Source organism: Lagopus leucura, unplaced genomic scaffold (genome assembly GCF_019238085.1).
Source record: "Lagopus leucura isolate 7727_CA_CO unplaced genomic scaffold, USGS_WTPT01 Super-Scaffold_100002, whole genome shotgun sequence".
Classification (NCBI taxonomy): domain Eukaryota; kingdom Metazoa; phylum Chordata; class Aves; order Galliformes; family Phasianidae; genus Lagopus; species Lagopus leucura.
Genome location: NW_024962263.1, coordinates 89,292,751 through 89,319,414, shown reverse-complemented (window position 1 = coordinate 89,319,414; position 26,664 = coordinate 89,292,751). Strand labels below are relative to the sequence as shown.

General features: G+C 44.7%; 1 protein-coding gene across 3 annotated transcripts in view; it reads right to left on the bottom strand.

The window, feature by feature from the left end:
* The window catches only part of ADGRB1 (adhesion G protein-coupled receptor B1), a 198,265-nt gene that overhangs the window by 78,569 nt on the left and 93,032 nt on the right, over positions 1-26,664 (bottom strand). Inside the window, exons 18-19 of one of the 3 annotated variants that reach the window (XM_042870068.1) lie at positions 24,399-24,418; positions 7,581-7,702 (exon numbers count right to left, since the gene is read on the bottom strand). In XM_042870068.1, coding sequence (XP_042726002.1) covers positions 7,581-7,702; positions 24,399-24,418 — 142 coding nt within the window. Of the gene's footprint in view, positions 1-7,580; positions 7,726-24,398; positions 24,419-26,664 lie in introns of those variants that run through there. The other 2 variants (XM_042870067.1, XM_042870069.1) reach the window with 2 other exon arrangements.

The window sequence follows — 26,664 nt, the reverse complement described above, 5'->3', positions numbered from 1 at the left end:
GGTCCAAATTACATGTGATAAATGTAAAATAACTGTGGAGCAAGAGTTACAGGTGGATATGGTCAGCAAGCAAGATGCTTTGTGCAATTCTGGATGCACTCTGTGATTTTCCCAAATACATGCCCTTACCCACCATCCCAAATGAATGCTCTAACTCACCCAACCCACTTCTCCACCCTCCAGCAATGAGTCACACCTCAGCCACACTTTCTCGCTTCTACACAGCAAACAACAGACACAGAGACCTGGTTTACAGGCAAAAGGGCAGGGAAAAGACCTGCCAAGCTCATCTCAGCCATTCACTTGCCCCAAAGCCATACAAACCATCCCCAGCTCATATCTGCTGATGGAGACTTGCCTATTCCCCACACCCAGGAGATTTTCCCTTGCACCTAAATTAAACTTTTCTCACTGCAGTTCAAGCCCAATCCTCAGCAGACACAGAAAGCAGATTACTCCCCTTCCTCAACTCCTTTCTATCCACTTAAAGGCTATTATCCTCTTTCCCCTCAGCATTTTCACCTTGAGAAACAATACAAACCCTCTCAAAGAACTCACCCTTGCTCACTGCCATCAGTGTGGAGGATACTGTGCCAGGTGTGGATGACACACTGTCCATTCCCACCTACACAGACACATATACAATCACTCCCACACTCATATATTGTACAAGTCCTGAGCACAGAGACACAAAGAGACACTGCTTACCCCACTTTGCCCACATTTCTGGCCCTAGATGGCTCAAAGCATTGCAGGCTGAGACTGAGAGCTGCTTTTTGGACCCCTAGCAAAGGGGAAAGTGGGAATGGGGAAAACCCGGGTGTCCTGGCTTAAATCCACATCTCTTTTAATGCAGCAGTAAGCCATGGCTGGGTAATAGGGCACTAAGCTGCCTTCGTGGCAACAAGCCATTAACCACTGCAGGTTCAAAATGAGCACCAAACCCCTCGGGAGCACCTGGACAAGCAGCACCCCAGATGCAGACAGGGAGATTTTAATTTCAGCTGAAGCCAAGGGACTAACCTCAGCCACGCTCTGCTCCTGGGGTCACCTGGTTAATGCCAGAGCTCTTCTCATCTGAACACTGAAGGGTGAATTAGGCTCGGTATTACTCACGCTGAAGCAGTGAATCCCACAGTGTTTTAAGCTCACAGCCACTTGATCATGCTCCTCTCTCCCACGTCCCCTTCAGATGAAGAGACAGAGGGTGATGCAGCATTTGCCTGCAGAAGAGTCGCTGCCAGGGCTGTGCGGAGCTCTCTGGCTTCGGAGAGCTGCAGCAATCCCACCTCCTGGAATTTCCAGCGAAAGCCCCGAGCGAATCCACAAGCGTGGAGTAAAAAACTCAGCAGTCAAAAGCTGTCAGATGTTAATATCGACTGAACTGCTCGCTGGATCGACAGACAGCCGAATCCGCAGACAGCCGAAGGAGGTGGGATGTGGGAATGACTGCTTAATATGCTGAGCCAAATCCTCCTATTATTACTTTGTGTGCTACCTGCCTTCTTTTAATATATTCTGCTGTTGTCTCTCCTCGAAGCTCAGCACTGAGAGGGATTTCCTATAACCCTTGTCTCTGTCGTTTTACTTTCATTTGTGGCCACTTATTTGTGGATTCTTAGTTATATGTGTACAGTATTCTTCATCCACATCTCACACCAAAAGAGCACACCAAGCATTGCTCTGCATCCTGGCACCTGCAGCAGCGTACAGGCTCTATCAGTATTCCTCTTTCTCTCAGAGCCCATCAAAAATCATTGACTCCATGATCTCTCCAAACTCAATGAGGGTTAGCCCAAATTCTTCCTGCAGTGCATGCTGATGGACTTCAAGTCAGCAGTGACAAAGCAAACACAGCAGGTGACTTCCAGAAAAATGATGTTGTGAGATCACAAATCAGCTCCTCTCTTAGGAGGCCACACTTAAAAAATAATTCAATTCTTGTTTGTTATAATGCTGGGTTGGCCACTGGGCCACCAACAGGCATCATACATCCTCTCTGTTTTCCTAATTGTATTATGAGAGAGTGGGAGGTGAAAACCCAGCTGGTTCATGCTCCATCCATTCCATGCTAACAGCGCTTGGACAAACTCAGGGGGATTGTACCATATTTAGTAAATAGAGCATCCTTGATGAGCAAGAGAAATAGCAGCATGGAGTTTATGATTTGCAGAATCAAAGATTGCTCCCAGCGGCTGCCACAGACCTGGGGAAGGACCTGCCCTGAGTAGACATAGCAGCACTTGCACCATAAGCTTCCCCATTGTCAGCACAAAGCTCTCCTGGGAGGGGTGGTAGTCCCAGCTGGATCTCCCTTCTTCATGTTAGCCTCTCAACATTTCAGTATCAGGAAATTTCAGGAAATATTTCCAGTTCAAGGGCTCTGTAAGAAGAGGCACAATCAGCTGAGACACACTCCATCCACATGCAGCAGGACAGGGTGACAAGGTGCCAATGGTACAAACGTGTGATTTGGACCTCAGAAATCCAGATGCTCACAGCTCTGCCCTGGCACGGCTCTTGCTAACCGAGCAAGTGGAGGTTCCTAATGCTCTGCTGGGGAAATGACAGCACTTGGACTTTTCTGTAGCACCCTTCAGGCTCAGGGCACTGTACAAATGAGGATGCATGCAGGCTTGGATGTCACCTGCAAGGGTGCTGCAGCTGGGGAAAGGGAAGCAGAAAGCAATGAAGTGATTAGCCCAAGGTCACGATTTCATCTGCAAGCACAGGGAAAGCTCTAAGCCCTGTGGCTTAACCAATACACACAGATACAGCAACCCTAATGAGCTCTTCATTAGACCCACACTGCATGACTGGAATGGTTTGACACTGTAGGAACTCAAGCCAAGCAATAGTGAGAACTTTTCTTTCAAATTTTCAACTCAAAAACACCTCTCTTTCACTGCAAGAGAAGCAGCATTATTCTTAAGGAAACCTGTGAATAACTGAATTTGAGAGCTGGTTATTCTGAAGGCAAGCAAAAGGCTTTGTTCTTATCCAGACCCCAAATCTCAGGTGATAAACAATGGTAGAATATAAATGCTAAAATACTCATCTCCAAATAAAGTGTTCTGGTCTTATCAAAGTGAAACACTGCCATAATTTTCCATCGAAAGTATCGTCAGCCCATTCCGAGCAGCCATTCTGACCCAGCCAAGATGCACACTGTGAGTCTATTCTCTATGCTTCATTATTTCCCCAGGGTAAAAAGGATTTTTTTCTCCTCTGCTGCACAGACATCATTGGGATGTTTTCAGTTAAAAAAAAAAAAAAAAAGTAAATGTTGTGAGTCGAGAGAGCAGCTCTGAACTCATTGTCCCCTTAGGTAGGAAGCATACCACAAAATGTTCCTTGCCTTTGTGCAAAGTGAAGCTAACAGCATAAAATCCACTTTTTTTTTTTTTTTTTTTTTTTTTTTTAATTGCATTGCATTGCATTGCATTGCATTGCATTGCAACAACCTGGGACGTTACATCTCACTCCTATACTTACCATCTCACCAACATATTTCCAAGTGAACTTGAATTTGTACACTACCAGTGCTCTAAGAGCTCAACTTCAAAGCTTGGTTGACTTCATAAAGAACCAACCATGGCAGGCAGAAGAGATGACGCAAGCCAACTCAGACAAGACAACCAAAGACTGAAAGGCTGCGCTGCAAACCCTCAGCCTCCTGCTCTCCTTCCTTCTGTTGATGGATTGATGGCTGTACTAGATAATCTCAGTGGTCTTTTCCAACCTTAAGGATTTTATGATTCTCCCTGTCTCCACCAAATTGCCAAGAAACATTGTAAAACACCATCACAAGACCCTTAATCAAACTGATCACATCTTGCAAAGGTATAGTTTGAACATATGGCTGTGTAATTTCCTTTCGCCCTTATCATCCCCTCTTCCCTCATCATTAGCACTGCTATTATGTGGGTGTAGCATCAGAGTGTGCCACCACCATTCTTCTACCAAGCTGGGTGTGAGGTAAAACCAAAATGAAAAGACAGAAGCAAAACCTTGTCTGTGTTCTTTAATTTAAGAGCTTTTAGTGTCCAGTGACAGTCAGACAGTAATCCAGCCAAACTAACAAGAGAAAATGCCTCTGTCTAATTGAAATAGTGGGATCCAAGGGAAATCAGATCCAGAGAAAGAGTTGAGCTCAAAGTCCAGTTTTGGGCTGGGTCCAAACAGCCCCATCATAGTTTAGGGGTGTCTCTTTCCAACACTGCTTTCAGAACAAGCTCATAACTCTATCAAAATCAAGGAAAACTGCTTCCTTTCCCTGCTACAAAAGCAACATGAAGAAAAACCTCATCCTTGGCAGCTCTGAATCAGACGCCTGGGCAGCAACACTCATCCACCACAAACCTTTTCAGGTCCCTTTTCACAGCAAAGAAGCAGTGCCCATAGCAGGGTTACAAATATTTCAAACCGCCAGGGCCAAAGATTCCAGAAGGGAGATTTATAGCAATAAATAATATTAATGACACAGGCGGACAGAGCTTCTTGTCTGGAGAGCTCCAAAGGCACATGAAAAACTGCACTATAAATGTCACCACTGCAGACACCAACACTGACGAGATGCCACCTCTGGGGAAGGCAGGCAGCTCGGAATGACACTCGGACAAGAAACCAGGAGGACCTGAGTGAGCAGTGCTCCGTCGCACTGACAAATGCTGGGCTTTACTTAGGGGGAATTCAGGTCTCAGCTTTCCTCCAAGCACAGCCGAAGAACTCATGAACTCATGAGCTGACTCCAGTCTGGGAATAACAAATTGTGAAACTACATCCCAATCAACAGCCAGAAGAGTTGGAAAGAGGAGGGAGGAAGCAATTTCAGACCCAAACCCCAAAAGACTAGCAGAGAGGTAAGTTGCAGATACAATAAAACATGTGTGGGGGAAGGAAGCTGCATCCTCCTGCAGCCAAATACAATCTCAGATGCGAAAATGCCTGTACTGATGATAAAGGGCTTACACCAATTTGTGGTAACCAGATAACTCCCAAACACCAAGATCTGAGGCAGCAGTAGTATGTGACCATGTCAAATTGACGTTTTTTTTCACTATCTGTTTAGTTAAGAAACCCCAGTCCCTCTATGAACATAAAGTTAGCCCTGCATTAGAGAAAGTTCTGCTTTAGCCAAGCCACAGACTTCTTTCTCTGTGCTTCCCAGCCCACTTCCATAAGATAGATGAGTGGAGGACCTTCCCTGGTTGCTCAGCTGCACAGCTGGGCTCACTTATATCAAGCTTTGCCTTAAAACTATTCTTGCAGCAGAAATCTTGATTTATTGCTTCTGATCATGCAACCCTTCTAGACTTCAGCGGGACTGGGTTGTTCGCAATGACAGCACGATGTCCTCGTAGCACAGGACAAAGCTCACCCATCCGTCATCCCTGTGGTCATCACAACGTCCAGAGTCAAAAGTTTAAGCAGCTGTAAGCTCAGGATGAAGTTTGGAGTATTGCAGCTGCCAGATGCAGTGCTGCAGGGGCATGTATGAATAACAGAATCACAGAATCATAGAATAGCTTAGATTGGATGGGACACTGAAGATCACTGAGCTCCAACCCCCTTGCCACGAAGAGTTGTCACCCACTAGATCAGGCTGCCCAGGGCCTTATCCTGCCTGGCCTGGAATGCCACCAGGGATGGGGCATCCACAGCTTCTCTGGGCAGACTGCTCCAGTGCCTCACCATCCTCTGTGTAAAGAATTTCTTCCTAATATCCAACCTAAATTTCCACTCTTTTAGTTTAAATCCATTTCCTCTTGTTCTCTACCTACTTACCTGTGTAAATGTTCTGTCTCCATCCTGCTTATAAGCTCATTTCAAATACTGGAAGACCACAATGAGGTCTCCCTGGAGCCTTCTCTTCACAAGCTGAAGTATTGGCGCAGAGATCTGTAGGATATGGGTCCCAGCTGGTTCAGCAGAGCACAGCAGGACACCTTGAGTGCCACCTGGGTACAATTTGGGTGCCACTGCTGTACCAGCACGGTTCCCTCCCTTCTGCACTTCGTTTCAGACAGCAAAACAACTTCCTATGGAAGAAGACTGTTGCAGGGACATCAAATGCAACCAACTCGGGTTGGATATTAGAAAAAATTTCTTCTCAGGAAGAGAGGCAAGATTTTGGAACAGGCTGCTCAAGGAGGTGGTGGAGTCACCATCCCTGGAAGTTTCCAAGAAATGTACAGATGTGGCACTGAGGAGCATGATTTAGTGGACATGGTGGGGACGGGCTGATGGTTGGATTAGATGACCTTAATGATCTTTTCCAATCTTCACAATTCTATGATTCTATGAACTCTTTCTAGGTCCCTTCCAAGCAGGAACATGCTCCTACCTTCAAACCTTCTTCAACCAGAGCGCTGCTTTGGAAATAAGAAGCTCAGTGCTTCACTCCAGAGGACCCAAAGAGCAACTCTATGCAGGGCTCAAGAGCCCACTTGGAGTGGCTGGACCTGCATGGGGTCCAGGCAAATACAACCAACACTGTGTCTTTAAAACCACTTCAGTGCAGATGTTGTTTCCATGGTAACTAGTGGACCAAATACATTAGTGTTTCTAATAATAAACCGAACCTTCATCTTGGAAAATGTGATCCCCCCCCCCCCCTTTACCAACACCACCCTTCCTTTCTTTCTTTCCCCTCCCCTTTTGCTGAATTAAGCCAGCGTTTAACAAGCAAGGCATAATTAGTAAATAATTGCCCGGGCCCAGTAACTCCCAATGCCCAGCAGATGGAGGAGTGTGGAAGGAGAGGAGGGGGAGCTCCTCTCCATCAACTTGGGACAGCATCCAAAAAAGGAGAAATTACACACACACACACCAAAAAAAAAAAAAAAAAAAAAAAAAAAAAAAAAAAAAAGAAGTGCAAGGTGGAGGAGAGCAATCCCTTCGGGCCACCCTGGCAGTGCCCTGGGTGCCCTGGCAGCCGCCCTGATGCTCTGATTCAGGGTGCAGCATTTCGAGGAATCTCCGTCCGAGCAGCGGCGGCGGAGGCGGCATCGCTGCGCCGACAGCGGATGAAACTTCGCGCACACCCCCCTCCGCAACTCCCCCGTTTTTGTTCTGGCGCAGGGATCACCCCCCTCCTCTTCCCCCCCGCCCCCCCCCCAAAAAAAAGCCCTAAACAGGTGATAAGGAAACGTGACGGGGATGCAGAGGGGTGAACAAGCCTGAATGTGGGATGGGGATGGGATGGGGATGATGCTCGAAATGAAGACACGTGTGACGATGGAGTGGGGGGAACCCCCCTCCCAGGCATACACTTTAGCAGCGTTCCAAAATCACAGCGCAGGAGGAATGAGGAATAAGGAGGAAGGGGACATCAATGCAGCAGCATCCCCAGTCTGTCCTCCCCTCCCCAAGCTACGGCCGAGGAATAAAGGCAACGGGGGTGGGGGGAAGGATGTAAAGCCCCCGGGGATGAGGGTGCTCGCTACCAGCACCACTTGGGCTCGGGTTTGTGCCTTCCCATCTCTTCTATTTTATCGTCCCCCTGCTCTTTTCCTTCCCGCCCCGCAACCCCTCCCTTTCTCATCGTCCCCTTTCCGCGGGTGACCGGAGGGACTCACCATGTCGGGGCTGAGCTGGGCTAAGATGGCGAAGGCGGAGAGCTTGTCACAGAGGCATTTAGTCCGGGAGGCGTCGAGCGGGACCGTTCGGCAACCGCGCCAGGACCAGGCGCCGGGCAGGGAGGCGGAGGCTCTGCTGGAGGGAGGCAGGGAGGGAGGGAGGGAGGGAATGGGGCGGCGGAGCGGGGAGAGAAGGAGAGCGGCCGTCAGGGAGGGTGGTGAGCGGGCATGATGCCGCGGGGGGGGGGGACGCGGTCCCCGCTACCTCCCTCCCTATAGGATTGAGTATAGCAGTGGTCCCACCCCCAGCTCAGCTCGGGTCCTGGCCCTATCCTGGTCCTGACCTTTTTTCTGGACTTGGTCCTGGACCTAGACCCGGTCCTGACTTTGTTGCTGGACCTGGTTCTGGTTCTGATCCTGTTCCTGATGCTGATCCTGACCCTGATCTTTATCCCTATCTTTAGCCTTACCCTGGTCCAGATCCTGTCCCTCATCCTGATCCTGATCTTAATCCTGATCCTGATCCTTATATTGGTTTTGATCCTGATCCTCACCCTGGTACCAGACTTACTTTTAATTGTGGTCTTAACTCTTGTCATGATCTTGGTCCTGACCCTGACCTGGTCCTGACCCTGACATGGTCTTGACCCTGGTTGTGACCCAACCCTGGTCCACTCCCACTCCACTCTGACCCCTCCATCACCCCCTCACACACACACAATGTAAATGCCCTTTTTCACACCCATGCACTTACCTACCCCTATAGCCGTGTTCCTTCTATCTCATATACACCTCACTAACCCTACAGCTCTGACCTGAAAATCCCATATATGTATGCATAACCTTATAACCTTTTCCACACACTACAAATTGAGATCACAGTCATAAAACTATCCCACATATTCCACACATGGACAAATAACCCTACAGCTCAGTTCTACGCAGACCACATACACCTCTCAAAGCTTATAGCTGCGTCCTACACAATCCATACACAGCTCCCTAATCATATAGCCTTGTACCACATACCCCATACACATCTCTCTAGCCCTGTAGCCCTATACAACGTCTTATATACACCTACCTAACCCTACAGCCCTGTACTATATTGCTCACAGATACCTCCCTGCCCCTATAGCCTTGTAGTACACAACCCACACACTTATCCCTGACCCTACAGCCCTGTACTACACAACCCATACACATTTCCCTGACTCTATAGCCTTGAACCCATATACATCCCATATATATTTGCCTAACCATAAACCCCTATACAACATCCTATATACACTTTCCTAACCCAACAGCCCTGTACTACACATCACATGCATACCTCACTAACCTTATGTCCATATCCTCCACAACTCATATACACCTCTCTAACCCTATGGCTGTGCCCCATATATCCCGTACCCATACATTCCTATCCCCTATTATTCCCATAGAGTTGCAGAATCCTATAGCCCTATCCCACACCCCATATACATCTCACTGCCCCCATAATTCCATCCCATCCCCTGTATGCACTTCCCTCACCCCAAGTCCTTCACAGCCCCATGCATCCTGGGGGGACCCAAAAGCCTTCCTCCCTGGTTTTGGGAAAGGGATGTGGGACATCTTCACAGGGTTTTCAGCAGACGAGGGGTGAGGAGAGCTGGAGAGACATTGAAGGGACAATACCCCCGCTTTGTAACAGCACCCTTCAACAAGGAGGCAAGAGCAAAAGGGCTGTATGCCTTCACTGGAAGAGCATGGGTGTAAGATGTCCTCCCTCCACATCTGACCATCCTCAGAGGAGGGGACCTCAGCAAGAATGCTAGCAGCAAGCCGAAGGCAGCTCCAGATGGAGCCAAGCTGCTCAGCTGCCTTAGGTGTATCACAGATGGCCTGAACTTCGTGATGCTGACTCCAGCAGACCTGGCGTGAGTTGCTGAGTTGTTTTGGCTTTTTTTCTTTTTTTCCCAGAACTCATCTCCATGCACACACTGACACATTCCTCTCTCAATGAGAGAAAATACCCATCCACTCACATCAAGAAGACAGCTGAAAGCAAAGAGAGGCTGGGTACTAGCAGGGTAACAGAGCATCAGTGCATAGTAATGATTCTGTTGTATCTACTTGGATCCAATTTAACACCTAACACTGAGCCTTCCTGAATTACCATCCTTTCAAACTAAAGTGAAAACAAAAAAAAAACAAAAACAAAAAAAAAAAAAAAAAAAAAAAAAAAGCCAAACTAATTTTGCTTTTAGGAGTTATCCTTGATAAGACAAGAGGTAATGGCATTAAGTTGCACCAAGAGAGGTTCAGGTTGGATATTAAGAAAAATTTCTTTTCAGGGAGAGTGTCCAGGCATTGGAACAGGCTCCCAGGGAGGTGGTGGAGTCACCATCCCTGAAGGTGTTTAAAAAGATTGATACCAAGGGACATGGTTTAGTGGGCATGGTGGTGATGGGTTGATGGTTGGACTAGCTGATCTCAGTACTGTTTCCAACCTTAATGATTCTATGATTCTATCAGTTACACACAATCAAAACAGTTTTTCTTCCACCTGTGCAATCGTTCCTAAATAGCTGAATTCTACTGCTTGTCCATCCAGCTGATGGGATCTGTCTTTCCTAGATAAGTCAGCTCCACACTGCACTAATTCACAATGTGTCTTGAGGTTTTTCAGGATCAGGCATCAATCTTTGGTTTCTTCCACGCATCTTCTGAAGTACATGGAATCATATAATCATATAACAGCTTAGGTTGGAGGGGATCCTAAAAATCATCGAGTTCCAATCCCCCCCAAGCTCTCTCCCCATGGGTATGGTGCTGGCTTACCCAAGGCTCCATCCAACCTGGCCTTGAACACCTCCAGAGATGGAGAATCCACAGCTTCTCTTGGCAACCTTTGCCAGTGACTCACCACTCTCTGAGTAAAGAATTTCCACCTCATATCTAATCTAAATGTCCCCTCTTTTAGTTTCAAGCTGTTCCCCCTCGTCCTATCACTATCAGACCAGGTAAAAATTAATTCCCCTTCCTTATTGTAAGCTCCCTTCAAATACTGGAAGGCCTCAGTGCCTTATCCCTGGAGCTTCCAGGCTGAACAAGCCCAACTCCCTCAACTTGTCTTCATTGGAGTGGTGCTCCAGTCCTCTGAGCATCTTTGTGGATTTCCTCTGGACCCTCTCCAACAGCTCTGCATCACTTCACCTACTCCCTTAGAAGGGACTGACTGATCCAAGGCTAATCTCAGAGGGAATATAACTTCTGCATTCTCCTCCATATGCATCACTTTTATTTCCAAGAACTGTGCTAACCAGTTGTTCTGTTTATCCACTGTCATCAAGAAAAATGCCTTATTTATGACGCGTAAAATTAATGACAAATGCTGAGACTTTATCAAGCAGTTATGTATTCTCATACAAAGTACTAATTTAGCTTGACAAAATGTATTTTCCGTAAGTTGATTTCCATTAATGCTTCTGTTTTAAGGAGTATGATATTATTCAATTATAATCACGGTGTTACCCACAATCCCCTCATTTTTGGATCCTCGATCAGATGGTGAGTTATGGTGCCTAAGACAGATGTGAGGCTGATGGCTTTGGAATGAGGACACATGGTTCTCAGCATACTTAGGGAACTTCCACTCTTCTCTTAGTGAAGAACAATGATCTCCAATTAGCCTTACCCTGCTCTTTTAAAAACTCTTGCATGCAAAATTGCTCAGACTTGTATCTCTTAAAAATGTCTTACTTTATTAGATGATGTATGGCATTGTTTCTAGCAGCTGGTGTAATGAAAAGTATTTCATTAGCTTGGGTTGTGGATTAAGTAACTAGGCTCTCTTCCAATTATAGAATATAGACATTTATTGAAATTTCTGCATTATTATAAATAAATCTGTCATTTTGAACTAGTAGCAGACCATTACCATTAGAATTTATTTTGGTTTAGCATACACTAAATTTTCCTTTTTTACTCACTTTAACAATCCTGAACTATAAAATTCCTACTTTTTTTTCTTCTCTTATCTCCCTCAAGCTTTTAATTTGTACTGCTTGCTATCAATTTGTCCTTTCTCCCTATCCTTACAACAGTTTTTACTTTTCCTCTAAAACAGACTGCTGTTTATGTAGTTATTGGCTTGTTTCTCTTTGCTCTCTTTTTTTACTATTTTGTTTGCTTTGTTTATGTGTGTTTCTTAATGCTGTGGCAATTTTCTTTTCACTTATGGTTCTTCAAAGGGCTCCTAATTATCTGTAAATTTTTCCATTTAAACAGTCCTCCACAACAGATATGTGCATTTAAAGCTATCATTCTCAAAGCACTGTGTATGTGTACATTGACACATACATAACGCCCCATGCCCCAAGCAACTTGAGACTATAAAGTGTGGATACAATTGCCTTTACATCGCTTTCAATCCTCAAACCCAGATTTGCTCATTTACCAGCTTTCAGAGTAGAGTAGGACAGATCTGGGCCACGCATCAACCAAAGTAACCTCATCCAAAAAGGCAAAGAAAACAAAGAAAAAGTAATCAGAAAGCCTACTAAAATGGGAAACCCCAGGGAAGGTATCAGAAAACAAATAACTCTCCCTAGATGCTGTGCCCAGTCTCACATTCTTGTGGCAGTAAAGCTGACAGCTCAGCAATGAGTGCAATATTGAAATAAAGTCTGTCCAAAGCCAAAGCCACATTTGGCATGGTCTGATCTTCATTTCTTGATGCTCAGAGAGAGCACAGAGTGACATCCAGGCCAAGAAAAATATTAAAAAACAGCATAACAAAAACAACCAACAACAAACAAATGAAAAAATCAACACTATCAGCCCCTTGTTCTTGTAAGATTTGTTCTGATGCCTGCTTATTTATCCCATTGCATTCAAAGAAATCAATTGGATCAAAGCCATGTAGTTTTTCTCACTTTACAATAAATCACATAAATGATGGGTGCTGCGGGACATGCTGAGTCAGAGACTTGGTGTAAATCATCTCAAAACAAATCCAACTATGCCATTTAATAGAAAATGAATCCGGCCATCATTACTACCTGTGATTATTAATTGATTATTACAAAAAAACAAGTGCTGGGTGATCCAAAGAGGATATTGTATCCATCCCTCTGATTTTAAATTTCTCGGAAGAAGAACTCGTATTTTTCTCTTTCTCTTTGTGAATCTGCTTTATTACCTATTTCCTTAGACTTGCAGTCCTTTTTTGGTATGAATATCTTCATGCCCATTAGGGCTGTAGCTCACAGGTAGGCTAGGGAAACTTATTTGCTGTTAGCAGAACATGCTAGGAGTATCACCACCCTATTTTCACTGTGTACGTGCTATGACATGGCAAGAGGAATGTCTTCAGAGTGCTGAGCAATGGGCTTCTTGGACATTGTACCATTTCAAGAGCAAAAGGTTACCTAATCTAAAGACCTATTGAACACTTCACTTATGGCATCCATGCAAGGTGCCACTATTACTGTAATCCCAGTGTGAGCATGACATTATAAACCTTCATTAGCCTAGCTTCTTTATTTTGAAAGAAATTTCCAGTCCATATGGGACTCAAAATACAGGAAAAATCCCATGTAGGAAAATACTTGTCTCAGAAAGGGTGATAATGCATTGGAACAGTCTGCCCAGGGAGGAGGTGACTCACCATCACAGGAGGTGTTCAAGACATGCGTAAATGTGGCACTGAGAGATAAGGTTTAGTGAGCATGGTGGTGATGGGTTGATGGCTGGAGAGAAGATCTTAATGGTCTTTTCCAACTTCGATGACTGTAAGGTACATATGGTTACCAACCAAGTCCTAAAAATACATTATTCAGTTGCAACTGGAAGGCTTCGAAATCACATCTGCACTAAAATCACATGCACAATGACTGTGTGATTTTGGAGTGTTCCAACCATAGAATCATAGGAACATTAAGGTTAGAAATGAGTACCAGGATCATCTAGTCCAGTAATAGCTACCAAATGATTGAGCCTGTTCATCAAGATTTGCTGTGTTTGGTATATCATGTGCCACTGAGAGATACTAATGGGATCTCTCCACTGCCCAGGAAATAATGCCTGAAGGAGTTTTGGGATCTTCGGGACTTTTGGGATTCAGGCAGAGTTCTGCGCAGACAAGGGTGTGTAGGATCAGCTGACAAATAGTAGTGAAAGCCTCATAGTTCAAGGCAGATTTCAAATCTTAAGAGGTTTGATCACTGAATTTTGTGATACAAAGACTTTCACTGGGATCTGTTCAAGGAGATACTATAGCTGCATGCAAAACACCTTCATTATGATCCTGATTAAAAGCAGGAGGAGAAAATGGGATTGCAATGAACAGGTCCTTAAAGGGAGTTCATGTGTGTGTTTGCATTTGAGAGCCTGTGTGTACAGGTTTCATCTATAGATCAGCACTGAGCCTTTATTTTCTCAGCAAAACCTTTTATTCTGCAGAAAAGTACACAGGGCTTGTAATGGAAAACCCCTACTCACAGCTCAGTGGTAAAGAAAAGGAGCAGGATTTGAGTTATTCACAAATATTGAATCCAGGTACACTAATAAGGAAGCAGAATTATTTCCAGGCAGTCTCAAGAGGAGAGGAAAGAAAGAGGAATTGTACTAAAGGGAAAATGTGGGCAGAATATTAGAGTATGGTATAGTCAGACTGATTATGAGCCAGCCAAAGACGGATTGTAGAAATCCCCAAACCAGACTGGCATGAAAAAAAACCTTCTACTGGAAAGGTTAGCAGGAAACCTGACAAGTTTGTTCTGTCTCTCATGTCAGTGGTCAGATTTATCTCTTGTATAATTCCAGTGAAGTTCCACAAGAAATGTTTTACCATATGTTACAACATGGCTATGAATGTTCTTTGAGCACTTGATGGGAAAAAGCAATTAAGCCCCATCTTGTAGATTTAAACAGTAGCTAAGCACGTGCTTAAGGACTTTCTTAAATAGAGTCACTTTTCTGAATAGGAATTTGCACAAATGAAGAGCCTTTGTTAGGGGAAGAGGAATGGAACAGAAAGAAGCTTCAAAAATGGGGGATGCATTTTAGACATAAATAATATAAAGGATCTCCACAGGTTTTTTCCAACCTCGGTGATCCTCCATTACTTCCTGCCTCGCATGGGCCATTTCCCCCCTTGATAACCAAGCAGGTCATGCAAGTGCTTGGCATGGATCCAGCTGGCAGATTATTAATTTGGAGAACCAGAGATGAAGTCAAAGTTAATCCGTTTTGTGGGATTCCCAAAAGCAATTTTCATTTCCAGCCAAAAGCTGCCCCAGAGCGCATTTCAAGCACTTTGGCTCTGTACAATAGCTTGGGACAAGAATGTACAATCATTTTGCTGCGGCAACTGTATCTTAGTCATAGTTTCTGCAGGACCTCAGGGCTGGATTACAAAGTGGATGGATTCCAGGAAGAAGGGACATGAAAAGCTTTGTACCTTTCTTTTTTTTTTTTTTTTTTTTTTTTTTTTTTAAATATATATATATATATCTGTATCTTTGATTGGCTGCTAAAAGAGTTGTAAAAGGTTCTCACGCCCCATAGGAAAAAGCAGAAATAAATTAAACTTCAAGCAAAACATGGACTACAACGTACAAGTCAGTCCAGTTTTGCTGGAGTAGAACCTATCCTCCTAGAAAAAACATGTTTCTGAAATTAGAGGGCTTTACCTCTTTGGCACTGTCTGTGTAACCCTCCTGACGACAACACAGAAATCTGTCTGAAAACTGAAGTTCCAATACAATACCTGGTTATCCAGCATTTTCCTGCACTCGTTTCAAAGAAATCAAGGGTCATATCAGAATCATATAATGGCTTGGGATAGAAGGGACCTCAAAGAGCACATAGTTCCACCACTGCTTCCATGGGCATGGTTTCCACTACTAAATGGGGCACTAGATCAGTCTGCCCAGGGCCCAGTACAACCTGGCCTTGTATACCCCCAGGGATGGGGCATCAGCCTCATATCACCTGTAAGTAAATTGAGGACTACAAAGGATAGAGTCAAGTTGGTATTTTCAATAAGCAGTCACTCCTCAAACCACCAAGCAATGTTGACTCCCAGTCAACAGACACATCCATACACCTTCTGTCTGGGCTCCTTGTTTGCTTCACTGAAAGGTAGAAAAAGCAACTTTCCAAAGTCACTGTTAAACTAAAGTGGAAGAAGTTCTTTCTCCATCTACATTTACATGTAGAAATACCTAGCAGAGAAAACCAAGATGTACATATATTTATGTATACATATTTTTTTTTCACTTATCATTCCTCCACTTAACCACCATGATAGATCTGTTTTCCCTCTAAAACCCATGTCAGCTGAGTGCCTCCTGCCAAAATGTTGTTCACTGAAGGAAGTGAAGATGCTGCATTTATAGGGCAACCCCCTAAGTTGCACCTGGTAGCTGTATCAAATATGGCCCCAAATGAAATGCTTTTGTTGAACCCAGGGGCTCTTCATCTTCTTGGAAACAAGCCCCAGGAGATGGGGATGGTATTAACTCATGCTCAGCTGCTGAAATCTCTCTGCCTTCAAATCCTTATGAGTTTTGCTTGGCACTTCTTGCCACTTCAATAGCACAAACCTGGTACTGCACAAAACAACTCTCTGCCAGTAAGAAACAATCAATAATCAGATTAGCAACTATTTTAAAATAAATTCCTAAAAAAAAAAAAAGGAAAAAAAATGGGAAGGGAAGGGAAGGGAAGGGAAGGGAAGGGAAGGGAAGGGAAGGAAGAAGGAAGAAACTATTGATCCAGTTGCATGATGTAAGGAAAATTAAACCAGAGTAGAAATACTAATTTATTTTTTTCCAAAGGCCCATAACCCCAAGTGGTTTCAGCTGATTTACTTCAGAATTGACACAAGCAAAATAAAGAGAGCAATGATTTGAGAAAGGATTTAGGACCTATGGGAGACACGCAATCTTTGAGATTTTCTCCAGGTTCTTTTCTTTTTATTGGAGAGGGAGAAAGGGACAGGAAGAGAAATTTGCAAGGAGGTTAAAAGCAAAGCCTTCTCCCAGCTGTGAATTCATAATCATGGCTAACTGAATTGGAACATTTTGCAGGGGATAGGGTTACTTACTATCTACAAATTAGCCCTAGAAAAAAAAGAAAAAGTCCATATGCAGCATCCAGTCTGAAACCTTAATTAACATAAACAATGTTAAAACGCACAAAGAAATACATATTATCATTGAAATAAAGCATATGGCTGGCTAAATAGCCGTAAGATTATCTGGAGATAATCTTTTCAAGCACCATAAATACAGCTGATGCTGAGCTGTAATGACTCTCATCAGAAGGCCACACCATCCCACTGGAGAGGAAGCTCTGCACTTCCTAACATCAGTCGCCTCCTGGGCTTTGGACTGCCATTTAAAATCCAGAGCATGTGGCTGATAATTAATGAGCACTCCCCCCCCCCTTCACATTCCTGCTCCACAGCTCCAGAAGGACTGAAAGGCAGACATCATGTTTCACAGCTGAAATCTGCATCATGCGCATTTAAAGGGGGGCTATAAGAAAGAAGGGTTTGGACTCTTTCTCAGGGTGTGTTGTGATACGACAAGAGGAAATGGTTTCAAACTAAAAGAGAGGAGATTTAGATTGGACATAAGAAAGACATTTTTTATAATAAGGGTGGTGAGGCACTGGAATAGGTTGCCCAGAGGTGGTGGATGCCCCATCCCTGGAGACATTCAGTGTCAGGTTGGATAGGGCTCTGAGCAATCTGATCGAGCTGTAGGTGTCCCTGTACATTGCAGGGGAGTTGGACTAGATAACCTTTGAAGGTCCCTTCCAACTCAAATAATACTGTGATTCTATGATTGTTTTGCAAAGACCCTTTTCTGTAGATGTGAATGGGTGGGATGGGATAGGGGAACTTAAACACTGAGTCCATTCCCTGTCATTACAGGGGAGATTTGAATCTTGATGATCCTTGAGATCCTTTCCAACCCAAGCCATTCTGTGATTCTATGATTACAACTTCCTTGCTAAATATCCCTGCCAAAGGCAGCCACAGGACAGACCCCCCCAGAAGGACCACTATGCCCATGTGTCCTACCCACTAAGCCACTGAGCAATTCTTAGCACATGCCACAATCATAATCCAACTCCCAACTCATCACCATCATGCCCATTAAATCATATTCCTCAAAGCCCCATTTACCCTTTTCTTGAACAGTTCCAGGGACAGAGACTCTACCACCTCCCTGGACAGTCTGCTCCAACGCCTCACTACTCTTTCTATTAGGAATTTTTTTTCTAATAGCCACCTGAATCTTCCCTGATGCAACTTCAGGTCGTTAAGGTCAATACTGTGAACTACAATAAAGAGGAAATGAAGAAACCAAGTACACTGCCAGTGTCTTTATTCTTTAAACAAAAGTGAAAATCCCTGTCAGGTGCCACAGTATTCATGTTGCAGACTTCAATAAGCTCCTGCTGATCAAACCTGAGGAAATATTCATTCCAGACCCCTGTTCAAGTGCTGCTTAGTAAACAGCAGATCAGATCCCTTCACAGGCAAACTCACATTAGGAACATGGCTTGAAGTACCACGAGGGTGTTTTTTATGTAGCATATTTGAAGTCTTTTTGTCTTGCGGATTTTCTCCTTTAAAAGGATGACTTCTTCCAACTCCTCTACAGAACTGTGTGAAATAGAAACAGAAAAGCCTACAGCTCCCTATAATCCCATGACTTCATGGCTTTAAGAAAGAAGAAAAATCATTTTCAGATTTCTCTACTCTGCAAGCTTTGGCTTCATCAGGTTAGCTCACCTGTCAGTAACTGCACAAGATGACCTTGAACTACTTTCCACACTAGATCAGTGATTTATCCCTCTGAGACTTTAGCCTGTGCTCTTAAACTTATTATTGCTACCCAAAGCTACAAGCCCAGGCCATACCTCCTAACCTTATTTTTGAGCAAAGTTGTCCCATTTGAGCTCTCCTGCTACACCAGAATATCAGAGCAATAGTCCATTATGTATCACGATCATCTTTGGACAAAGATGAGAACACAAGGCACTGTGAAAGGATAGAATCATAGCACTGTTTGAGTTGGAAGGGACCTTCAAAGGTCAACTAGTCCAACTCCCCTGAAATGAACAGGGACACCTACAGCTAGATTTGCTCAGAGCCCCATCCAGCCTGGTCTTAAATGTTTCCATGGTGGGGGGCATGCATCACCTCTCTGGGCAACATGTTCCAGTGCTTCACTGTTCTTATCATAAAAAACTTTATTTCTTATATCCAGTCCAAATCTCCCCTCTTTTAGCTTGAAAGCATTTTCCCTTCTCCTTCTCCAAGTATAATAAACAGAGCATCAGATGTTCTGAAGTTGACAGTATTGAGTGGAGACAAGTGTACCACTGAGACAACAGCAGAATGGAAAGATGAGCCATAAGCTGGATGGTCTCATTAGTGTGTAAGACATCTCTACAAAAAAATGAAAAGGTGAAATCAGTGATATGTCTGTTTTTTTCCTACTCCACATGACAATCACATCTGCTGTTCCACGTTTTGCAGGACACTTCTCTCTTTTGATGGCTTTGATTAGAGCACTTGAGTGAAAATCAAAGAATCATAGAATCGTTTGAGTTGGAAGTAAGGAAGGGACCCTTAAAGGTCATCTAGTTCAACTCCTCTGAAATGAAGGACATCTACAGTTAGATCAGGTTGCTCAGAGCCCACTCAAAATGCTTTGGCAGGTCTTGCAAAACAAAAACAGTGGGTAAGACTGAATGGGTTGTACGTTCGTGCATGTTCCTCCTGAAATTCTCTGGATTACCAAACATGTGTAGTGTATGTTCCAGTTAGACTCCAAAGTGTTCAGCTTACTCTCTCAGCTTTCATATCAGCTTTCCAGCTGTAATTTCTCAATTACCACGGAAAGCCCATCACATTAAAGACTTGTGGCTGGTTATGCAGTTGGTCCCATTATGCTAGGAAGAATCAGATGCAGCACACCAAGTGATAAGCAGCAGCCTTGTCATATGTGCTGAAAGCATTTCAGGGGAAATCCTTAGAGGAACCAGGTGCATTAAAGTGCACATACACCTGGACACTACGGTCCCACAATCAAGTCTCAGAGGAAAGGAGGCTTAGCAAAAATGGAAAAACAAGGTAGTAAATGCTTTTTGAGACTGCCAGATGCCAAAATAATTGTAAGACATTGCAGCCAGCAGTTAACAAGCTGGAAACACTCCCTTTGGCTAGTCAAGTATGTATAAATGCCTTCAGTTTAAAGGGAGTGAAAGCAATACAAAGCACCTGGCAAGACATATCACATCCCATCCATGTATGGTCAGGATGTCTCAGAAACAGAATCTTTGTCCTGCTTACAGCTCAGCATTTATAATAGAATCATAGAATAACCTTAGTTGGGAGAGATCCACGAGGATCATTAAATCCATCTCCTGGCTCCACATTGGACCACCCCAAATTCAAACCCTGTGTTTGAGATTATAGTCCAAATACTTCTTGACTTCTTCATAGATGAAAAATGGAGCCCAAAAGAACTCAAAGCTCCCTCCAAGCCCTCAGCCACAGCACAAGAGAACAAAAGGATGCTGGACATGCATGGGAAGATGTACACAGCCATCATCCCATGGCTGCTCACACCAGACCACGGAAACGACAGGGCAGCAGATTTGCCTCTTCAAACAACTGTTTGTCCAGTTGGGGATTTCTAACATTGCTCTGCTGAATGCAACTGAAAGAATAGAGGAATATGAAAGTGCATTATTTGCTCTAAACATAGAGCCTGCAAATGCCAATTCTGGTACACATCCCTGCCACTTGTGCTGCCTGTTTATCAGCCTCCACTTCTCCAAAATGATCCTAACAAACTTGCCACTCTCCCCACTTTTTTTTTTTTTTTTGTAGCAAAATCAGTGATGGAGAAACAAAAAATACATTGTCTACCTGTACACAGCACCTTGCAAACCACCAACAAATACTGCTGCAGAAGTCCCAGCTCTGACTCAAAGAGTACAGGATGCCCCAGAGCCAGGATGACTCTTTGGCCACAAACATGTAGCCCCCGGGTATGCTGCTTTTTAGAAGCCTAAATCAGAACATTTTAATGGCTGAGTGCAGGGCTAGTGGATAAAGAGACAAAGAAAAATAAATCAGGCAGATGACAGAGGGGCTGGGAATAGGAGGAGGTAGCAGACGGTAAAAGAAATTAAATCAAGATGCCAAATTAAGGTGCTGCAGGCAAAGATGAAGATGCCGGATTAAAGATTAACTGTAACCAAGAGAGAAATGCAGTCTTTTAAAGGTACAAATTACTTCAATTCACTTAGCAAAACCCACACAAATCTCCTGGGAATAAAGTCCTCACAGATCCAACTGGATCACGGTAACAAATACATCTGGACCTGAGAAGTCTGGATAGCTTCACTGCACTGTTTCCAGCTAAGAAATGGGAATTAACAGCAAAGCAAAGGGAAGCAAGCTAAAAAAGAGAAAGTCCTTGCTATCTTAGGTGAAAGGGAAGGAGTGTGAGAAGTCCTCTGAAAAGAGCCCAGCATGGTGCAAATATTTTGAAATGATACCGGTATTTTGAAACATTACTGGTATTTTGAAATAATATCAGTATTTTGAAATGGTATTGGAAGTTTGAAATGGTATCTTGAAATGATTAAGAATCTAGGGGGGTGCTGAGCCCTTTGGGGCTGTCTGTTCACTGAGTTTTTCTTAGTTCTACACCCAATACCTCCAAAAGAACAGTGGATGAGCTTGAGGTGGAAGTGCACCTTTCCCACTTGCTCTTTTTGAAGCAAAACATGAGGGAGCTCAGCCAGCATCCTCATCAAATTGTAAGCAGGTGAGACAGGACACCCTCCGGCTCAGCTGCTGGGCATGGAAGATACAGGTCCCATCACAGCACATTAAGTGTTTGCACCATTTCACAGCGCTGCTCTGGGATTGCCAGAAAAAAAGGTCATTTGTGCTTTGCCACCTCCTCCTAGCACAAGCAGCTCACATTTTGGAGTGGAGCACCTATGACCTGTTTGTATGAGAGTAAAGATAGAGGTGGAGGGAATGAAGGGTCAAAGAGTGAACCTCTTAATACACTGAAGGGTTTTCATCGTTTCTTTCAAACATCCTAATAAGGTCCTTGTAGGCAATGCAGAATGCTTCATGGCCGTACAGACCACAGTGAGGTTAATTCTATCAGTGTTGCCCTGTCTGTTCCAATACAACCCTGCTTCTTGGGCAGACGCAGAGCTTTGAGCCTTGCTGGAACAATTGGTCAGAACCTCAGGGAAACACCAAAATCAAAACAAAGAGCTGCAGTGAATCAGCCCCGAGGTGCAATTAGGAGTTCAAAACGCCAGGTGATAGCGAAAGGCACTCATTCACACAAGGATAAGGTTGAGATTGTGCAGGTTCAGCTCGCTGCACTTTTTTTTCTCTGCCAGCGCTTTTCTTTTGCTCCCTCCTTTCTCTTTGGCCTCCTTTTCCTCTGTACTCTGCAAAATGAGCATTTCATGGAAGCTGAGCAGCCGAGAGAAGCGGAGGTGACAGCCCCTTGAATGCTTGGAGTGCGTCCCTTGTTCCCCATTCACATTTTGGAAAGCGGCAGCTGCCCGTTCCTGAAGGTCATTTGGATCCTGGTTTAGGAGTGCTGCATCGCTGCTCATCATTATTCTGTGCCTATAGCTGCTATGGATGTCCTGTCACATTACACGCCAGGTTGTTACAGGTTTTTTGGGGGGAGTGAGGATAAGGAAAATGTAAAGCAAAACATAAAAAAATCCACCCTGGTGGGAGCGGTGTAATTTCTGCCTCAACTTACGTGGGTGTATACATGAATTTACAAGAGGGTTTGCTTTGGATTTACATTAGCAGCAGAGGAGGAAACCTCTGGGAAATAAAGATGATGCTAATGCAGCGAGGAGGCTGATGTACTAATAAATGCTAATAAATAAATGCTGATGATTACGATCACATTGCCCTCTCTCTCTGAGTAACCCAGCTCCCTTGGGTGCTGATCTGATGGTTTCTGGCTGAGGGTCAGTGCCAACAGCTCCTGTGGGGGCAGGACCCAGATCAATAGGGGATACAGGGCGAGTCCCTGAAATGCTCAGCTGGGAAAAGAGCAGTGAGCAGAGAAAGAGAGGGATTCATTGACTGAGCCCTGAGATATGCTGCTGGGAACAGTACTTCACCACAATTTGACACGCATGGCAGCAGTGGGGATGCAGGGATGCAGAAAGCCATGGTCAGTAGGGCTGAGGATCATGGTGGAAATAGAGAACAAACTTCTCCACCATGCTACAAGCCTGGCAGGAGGCTGCAGACCTGCAAAACTGGCAAAGGCTTTCCTGCTGGAAGATTTTCCCCACTGCTGCAAATCCAACGGGTCTGTTTTACTTGGTCAGCATGGCTGTTGTCAGGGCTGCTCTAATTCCTGCTTTCTCTCCACCAGATGAATGTGGTGGCGAGAAAAGCATTTGCAAAGAGCGGGAATAGAGCAGGTGCTGAGCAAAGCAGCATGGCTATGCTTGTGCTTTTCTCGGGAAAGCAGGTCACAGGGGAGGAGGGGCACTTGTTTCCCAGCTTTGCTGCTGAAAATGTACTTAACCAAAGCTCTGCTGGTAACCAAACATTCTGCCAGCTCCTTGTGCAAAGAGGGATTGCTATCGAAACCTTTTAAAGCCACTCTCTGATAATGAAAATGGCTTTCAGATATGCAGGCTGGTGGAAACCTCTCAGCTCCCAGCACCATTTCTCCATTAAGCTCTCTCCTCCCTCCTCCCTTATCTCTGTACATCTGGGCAAAGCAAAGGACAGAGTGCTCTCCAAGAAACCCAGACAGTGTATTTGATCTCGCACCTCCAGCAGCACCCCTGCTCCCAGTCATCCTGCTTGTCCAAACCAGACAGCTGTTGCAGCATCTGTGCAAATTTGCACTGCTTTTGTCTGCTGAAATGAAGCTGCATTGCACTAATAGGCTTTGGAGGACTCAGAGTGTGTTCACCCGAAGGGGAGGTTATGACTTCCCACTTAGCAGCAGGACGCGGAAATACTCCTTACCTAATTAAATACCTGCCAATTATAAGGCAGCACAAATGATGGCCATGTTGGTTACAGCAATTTATACTGAAAGATGTCCTACCCGTAGTTTGCAGTATCAGGCATGATCTTTATTGCAGAAATCACGCAGAAGAAGGAACAATATTAGGGGTGAAGTGTCCTTTCTTCCACTCCAAACTGCCTGAAAATACACTCTAATATATACATACAGCAGTGCCAAACTCATCTGTCACTGTTTTCTCCCTTGGCAAGCTGAGTACCAAAACCTTCTGCACCTCCCGCAGACCTGTGCGGATTCCTTGGGCACTGCAACGTCCTTGTGGAGTGCAAACCAGTTCCTGCTATCAAGGCACTGATTTGTGAGGCTCAGCTAAGGAGAGAGCAGGACAGGGTATGTGCATCTCAAGCTGGGAAACTCAGAAATCCCCAACTTTTTCCTACTGTGACACTTACTGAGATCTGATAGCAAGCCTGCCAGTATCTTCTTTAAGATATTATAAGGCTATAGGAGAGATAGACTCTTTTTCAGGGTATGTTGTGATAGGACAAGGGGAAAGGGTTTCAAACTAAAAGAGCAGAGATAAGACTGGCTGTAAGACAAAAGATTTTTACATTAAGGATGTTGAGGCACTGGAACGGGTTGCCCAGTGAGGTGATGGATGCAGCCATCCCTGGAGACATTCAGTGTCAGGCTGGATGGAGCTCTGGGCAACCTGATCTAGCTATAGGTGTCCCTGTTCATTGCAGGGGAGCTGGACTGGATGGCCTTTAAGTGTCCCTTCCAACTCAAATGATTCTGTGATTCTATGATCCCAGGTTTTCAGGTGATAATAGGATAATACTCAGCTTTCCAAGGACATTTTTGTCATAAGGGAGGAAAAGAACATGGGAAAAAGCCAGCTAGTATCACCACCACAGATGAAGTGCAAAACCTAGGAAATCTTTCTCCTCTGGCTCAGCAAAGATGCACATTGCTCAGACGTTGCCTTCAATAACCATGCTTGTGTCTGGAGCCAGGAGTCTCAAGAAGGAGGCATCAATCTGCGATTGCAAAGAAGGAATAAGGAAGGTTCCTTTTGCTGCTTCCAATCTTAGCTGACAAAGTGGGGAGAGGGGAGCATACTGAGTAGAGAAACAAATGAGCACTGGCAATATGGCACTGAGGGACATGGTTTAGTGGACATGGGTGATGGGTTGATGCCTGGACTAGGTAATCTTAGTGGCTTTTTCCAACCTTAATAATTCTATGATTCTATGAGTAAGCAATGGAAATTTTGCATAGAAGGAAGTTTTTGGCTCCATTGGGAGAAAAAACCACTTGGGGAAAGAGGATCAGGAGAGCCAAGGTGTGTCAATGTGTGTGTAGCTGGGATAGAGCTGATGAGTACATTTTGATTTCAAAATCAGGGGGTCTTAATGGGAAAAAAAACTTGGAAATGGCAGCACTAAGATGTATGCAGGTGTGAGCTTGCTGTATTCCCTCCTACCCACCCTAAAACCTTACAAACACTGCTGGCTTGTGAATCAACGTCTCCAGCACACACTGAATGTGGAGTTGAGGAAAATGTTAGGACTGGAAGGCCCTGCAGTACAGGCTGGATCGGTGGGTTGAGGCCAGTTGTACAAGCTTCAACAAGACCAAGTACTGAGTCCAGCACTTAGGTCACAACAAACCCATGTGTTGATACAGGCTTTGGGCAGAATGATTGAAAGCTATGTGGAGGAAAAAGATGTGGAAGTGTTGGTCAGCACTCAGCTGAACATGAGCAAGCAGCATGTCCAGGTAGTCAAGAAGGCCATCCTTGCTTATATCAGAAGCAATGCAGTCAGCAGGAAGATGATCATGCCTCTGTATTTGGCACTGGTGAAGCAGAACCTAGAGTACTGTGTTCAGTTTTGGGACCCTCACTATAAGAAAAACATCAAGATCCTGGAGCATGTCCAGAGAAGGGCAATGAAGCTGTGAGGTTGGAGCATAAGATTTATGGGGAGCAACTGAAGGAACTGGGATTGTTTAGTCTGGAAAAGAGGAGGCATAGAGGAGAACTTATTGCCCTTACAGCTCCCTGAAGGGAGGTTGTAGTGAGGTAGGGGTCAGCCTCTTCTCCCAGGTAACAGTGACAGAAAAAGAAGCTTTATGTTATGCCAAGTGAGGTTCAGTTGGAAATTAGGGAAACTATCTTCTCAGACAGAGAGGTCAGGCATTGGAACAGGCTGCTCAGGGAAGTGATGGTGTCTGTCCCTCAAGAAACGTGGAGATGTGGCATGAGGGACATGGTTCAGTGGGCATGGTGGTGATGGGTTGATGGCTGGACTAGATGATCTTAGTGGTCTTTTCCAACTTTAATGATTCTGTGGTTCTGTGGCCAAAGCAGCAAAGCTGTTGGTCCCAGCCTTCAACTGCCCACAGGTAACACAATAGAGCAGGAAATGTACAGTGGATGTGACAACTCAAACTCAGCCCTCCTGTTTGATCCTTCTTTCTTTCCTGAGATGACAAGCCATGTCAGAGTGAAGTAACCTTGCTCACAAACTGGCCACGTCTTCTGATAGCTTTCTTGCCAGTGAGGCCAGGAGAACAAAAGTGCTGCTTGCAAGTCCCGTGTTCAGGGGACCTGAGAGCAGGTCCCCCCCATGGTTCCAGCCTCAGAGAAGCAGAAACATTCTGAGAATTGCTGTCAGTTCTGCTGCATCTTGATGACATTGCAACCACAAAAGCCTCAGAAAGAAAATGACACTTGCCTTTCTTCTGCCTTTTCCATTCACCAGTGCTCTCCTAAAACATTAATCTGGGTAAACGCAAGTGTTCAAGAAACTTCAGAACTGTAAGTGACCTAGAAAAGAGGTGTTTTTTTTTTTGTTGTTCAGCTCTAGTTGCAATAGCAGCACACTGAAGGCTGTGAAATACTCAGGCGTGACAGTAATAGGAGCCATGCAAGCCCTGTTTCCCAGGCTGCAGCAGTGGCTTTTTGCTGCTGCTGAGGATGTAACAGCCAGGGCAATTTCAGCTGC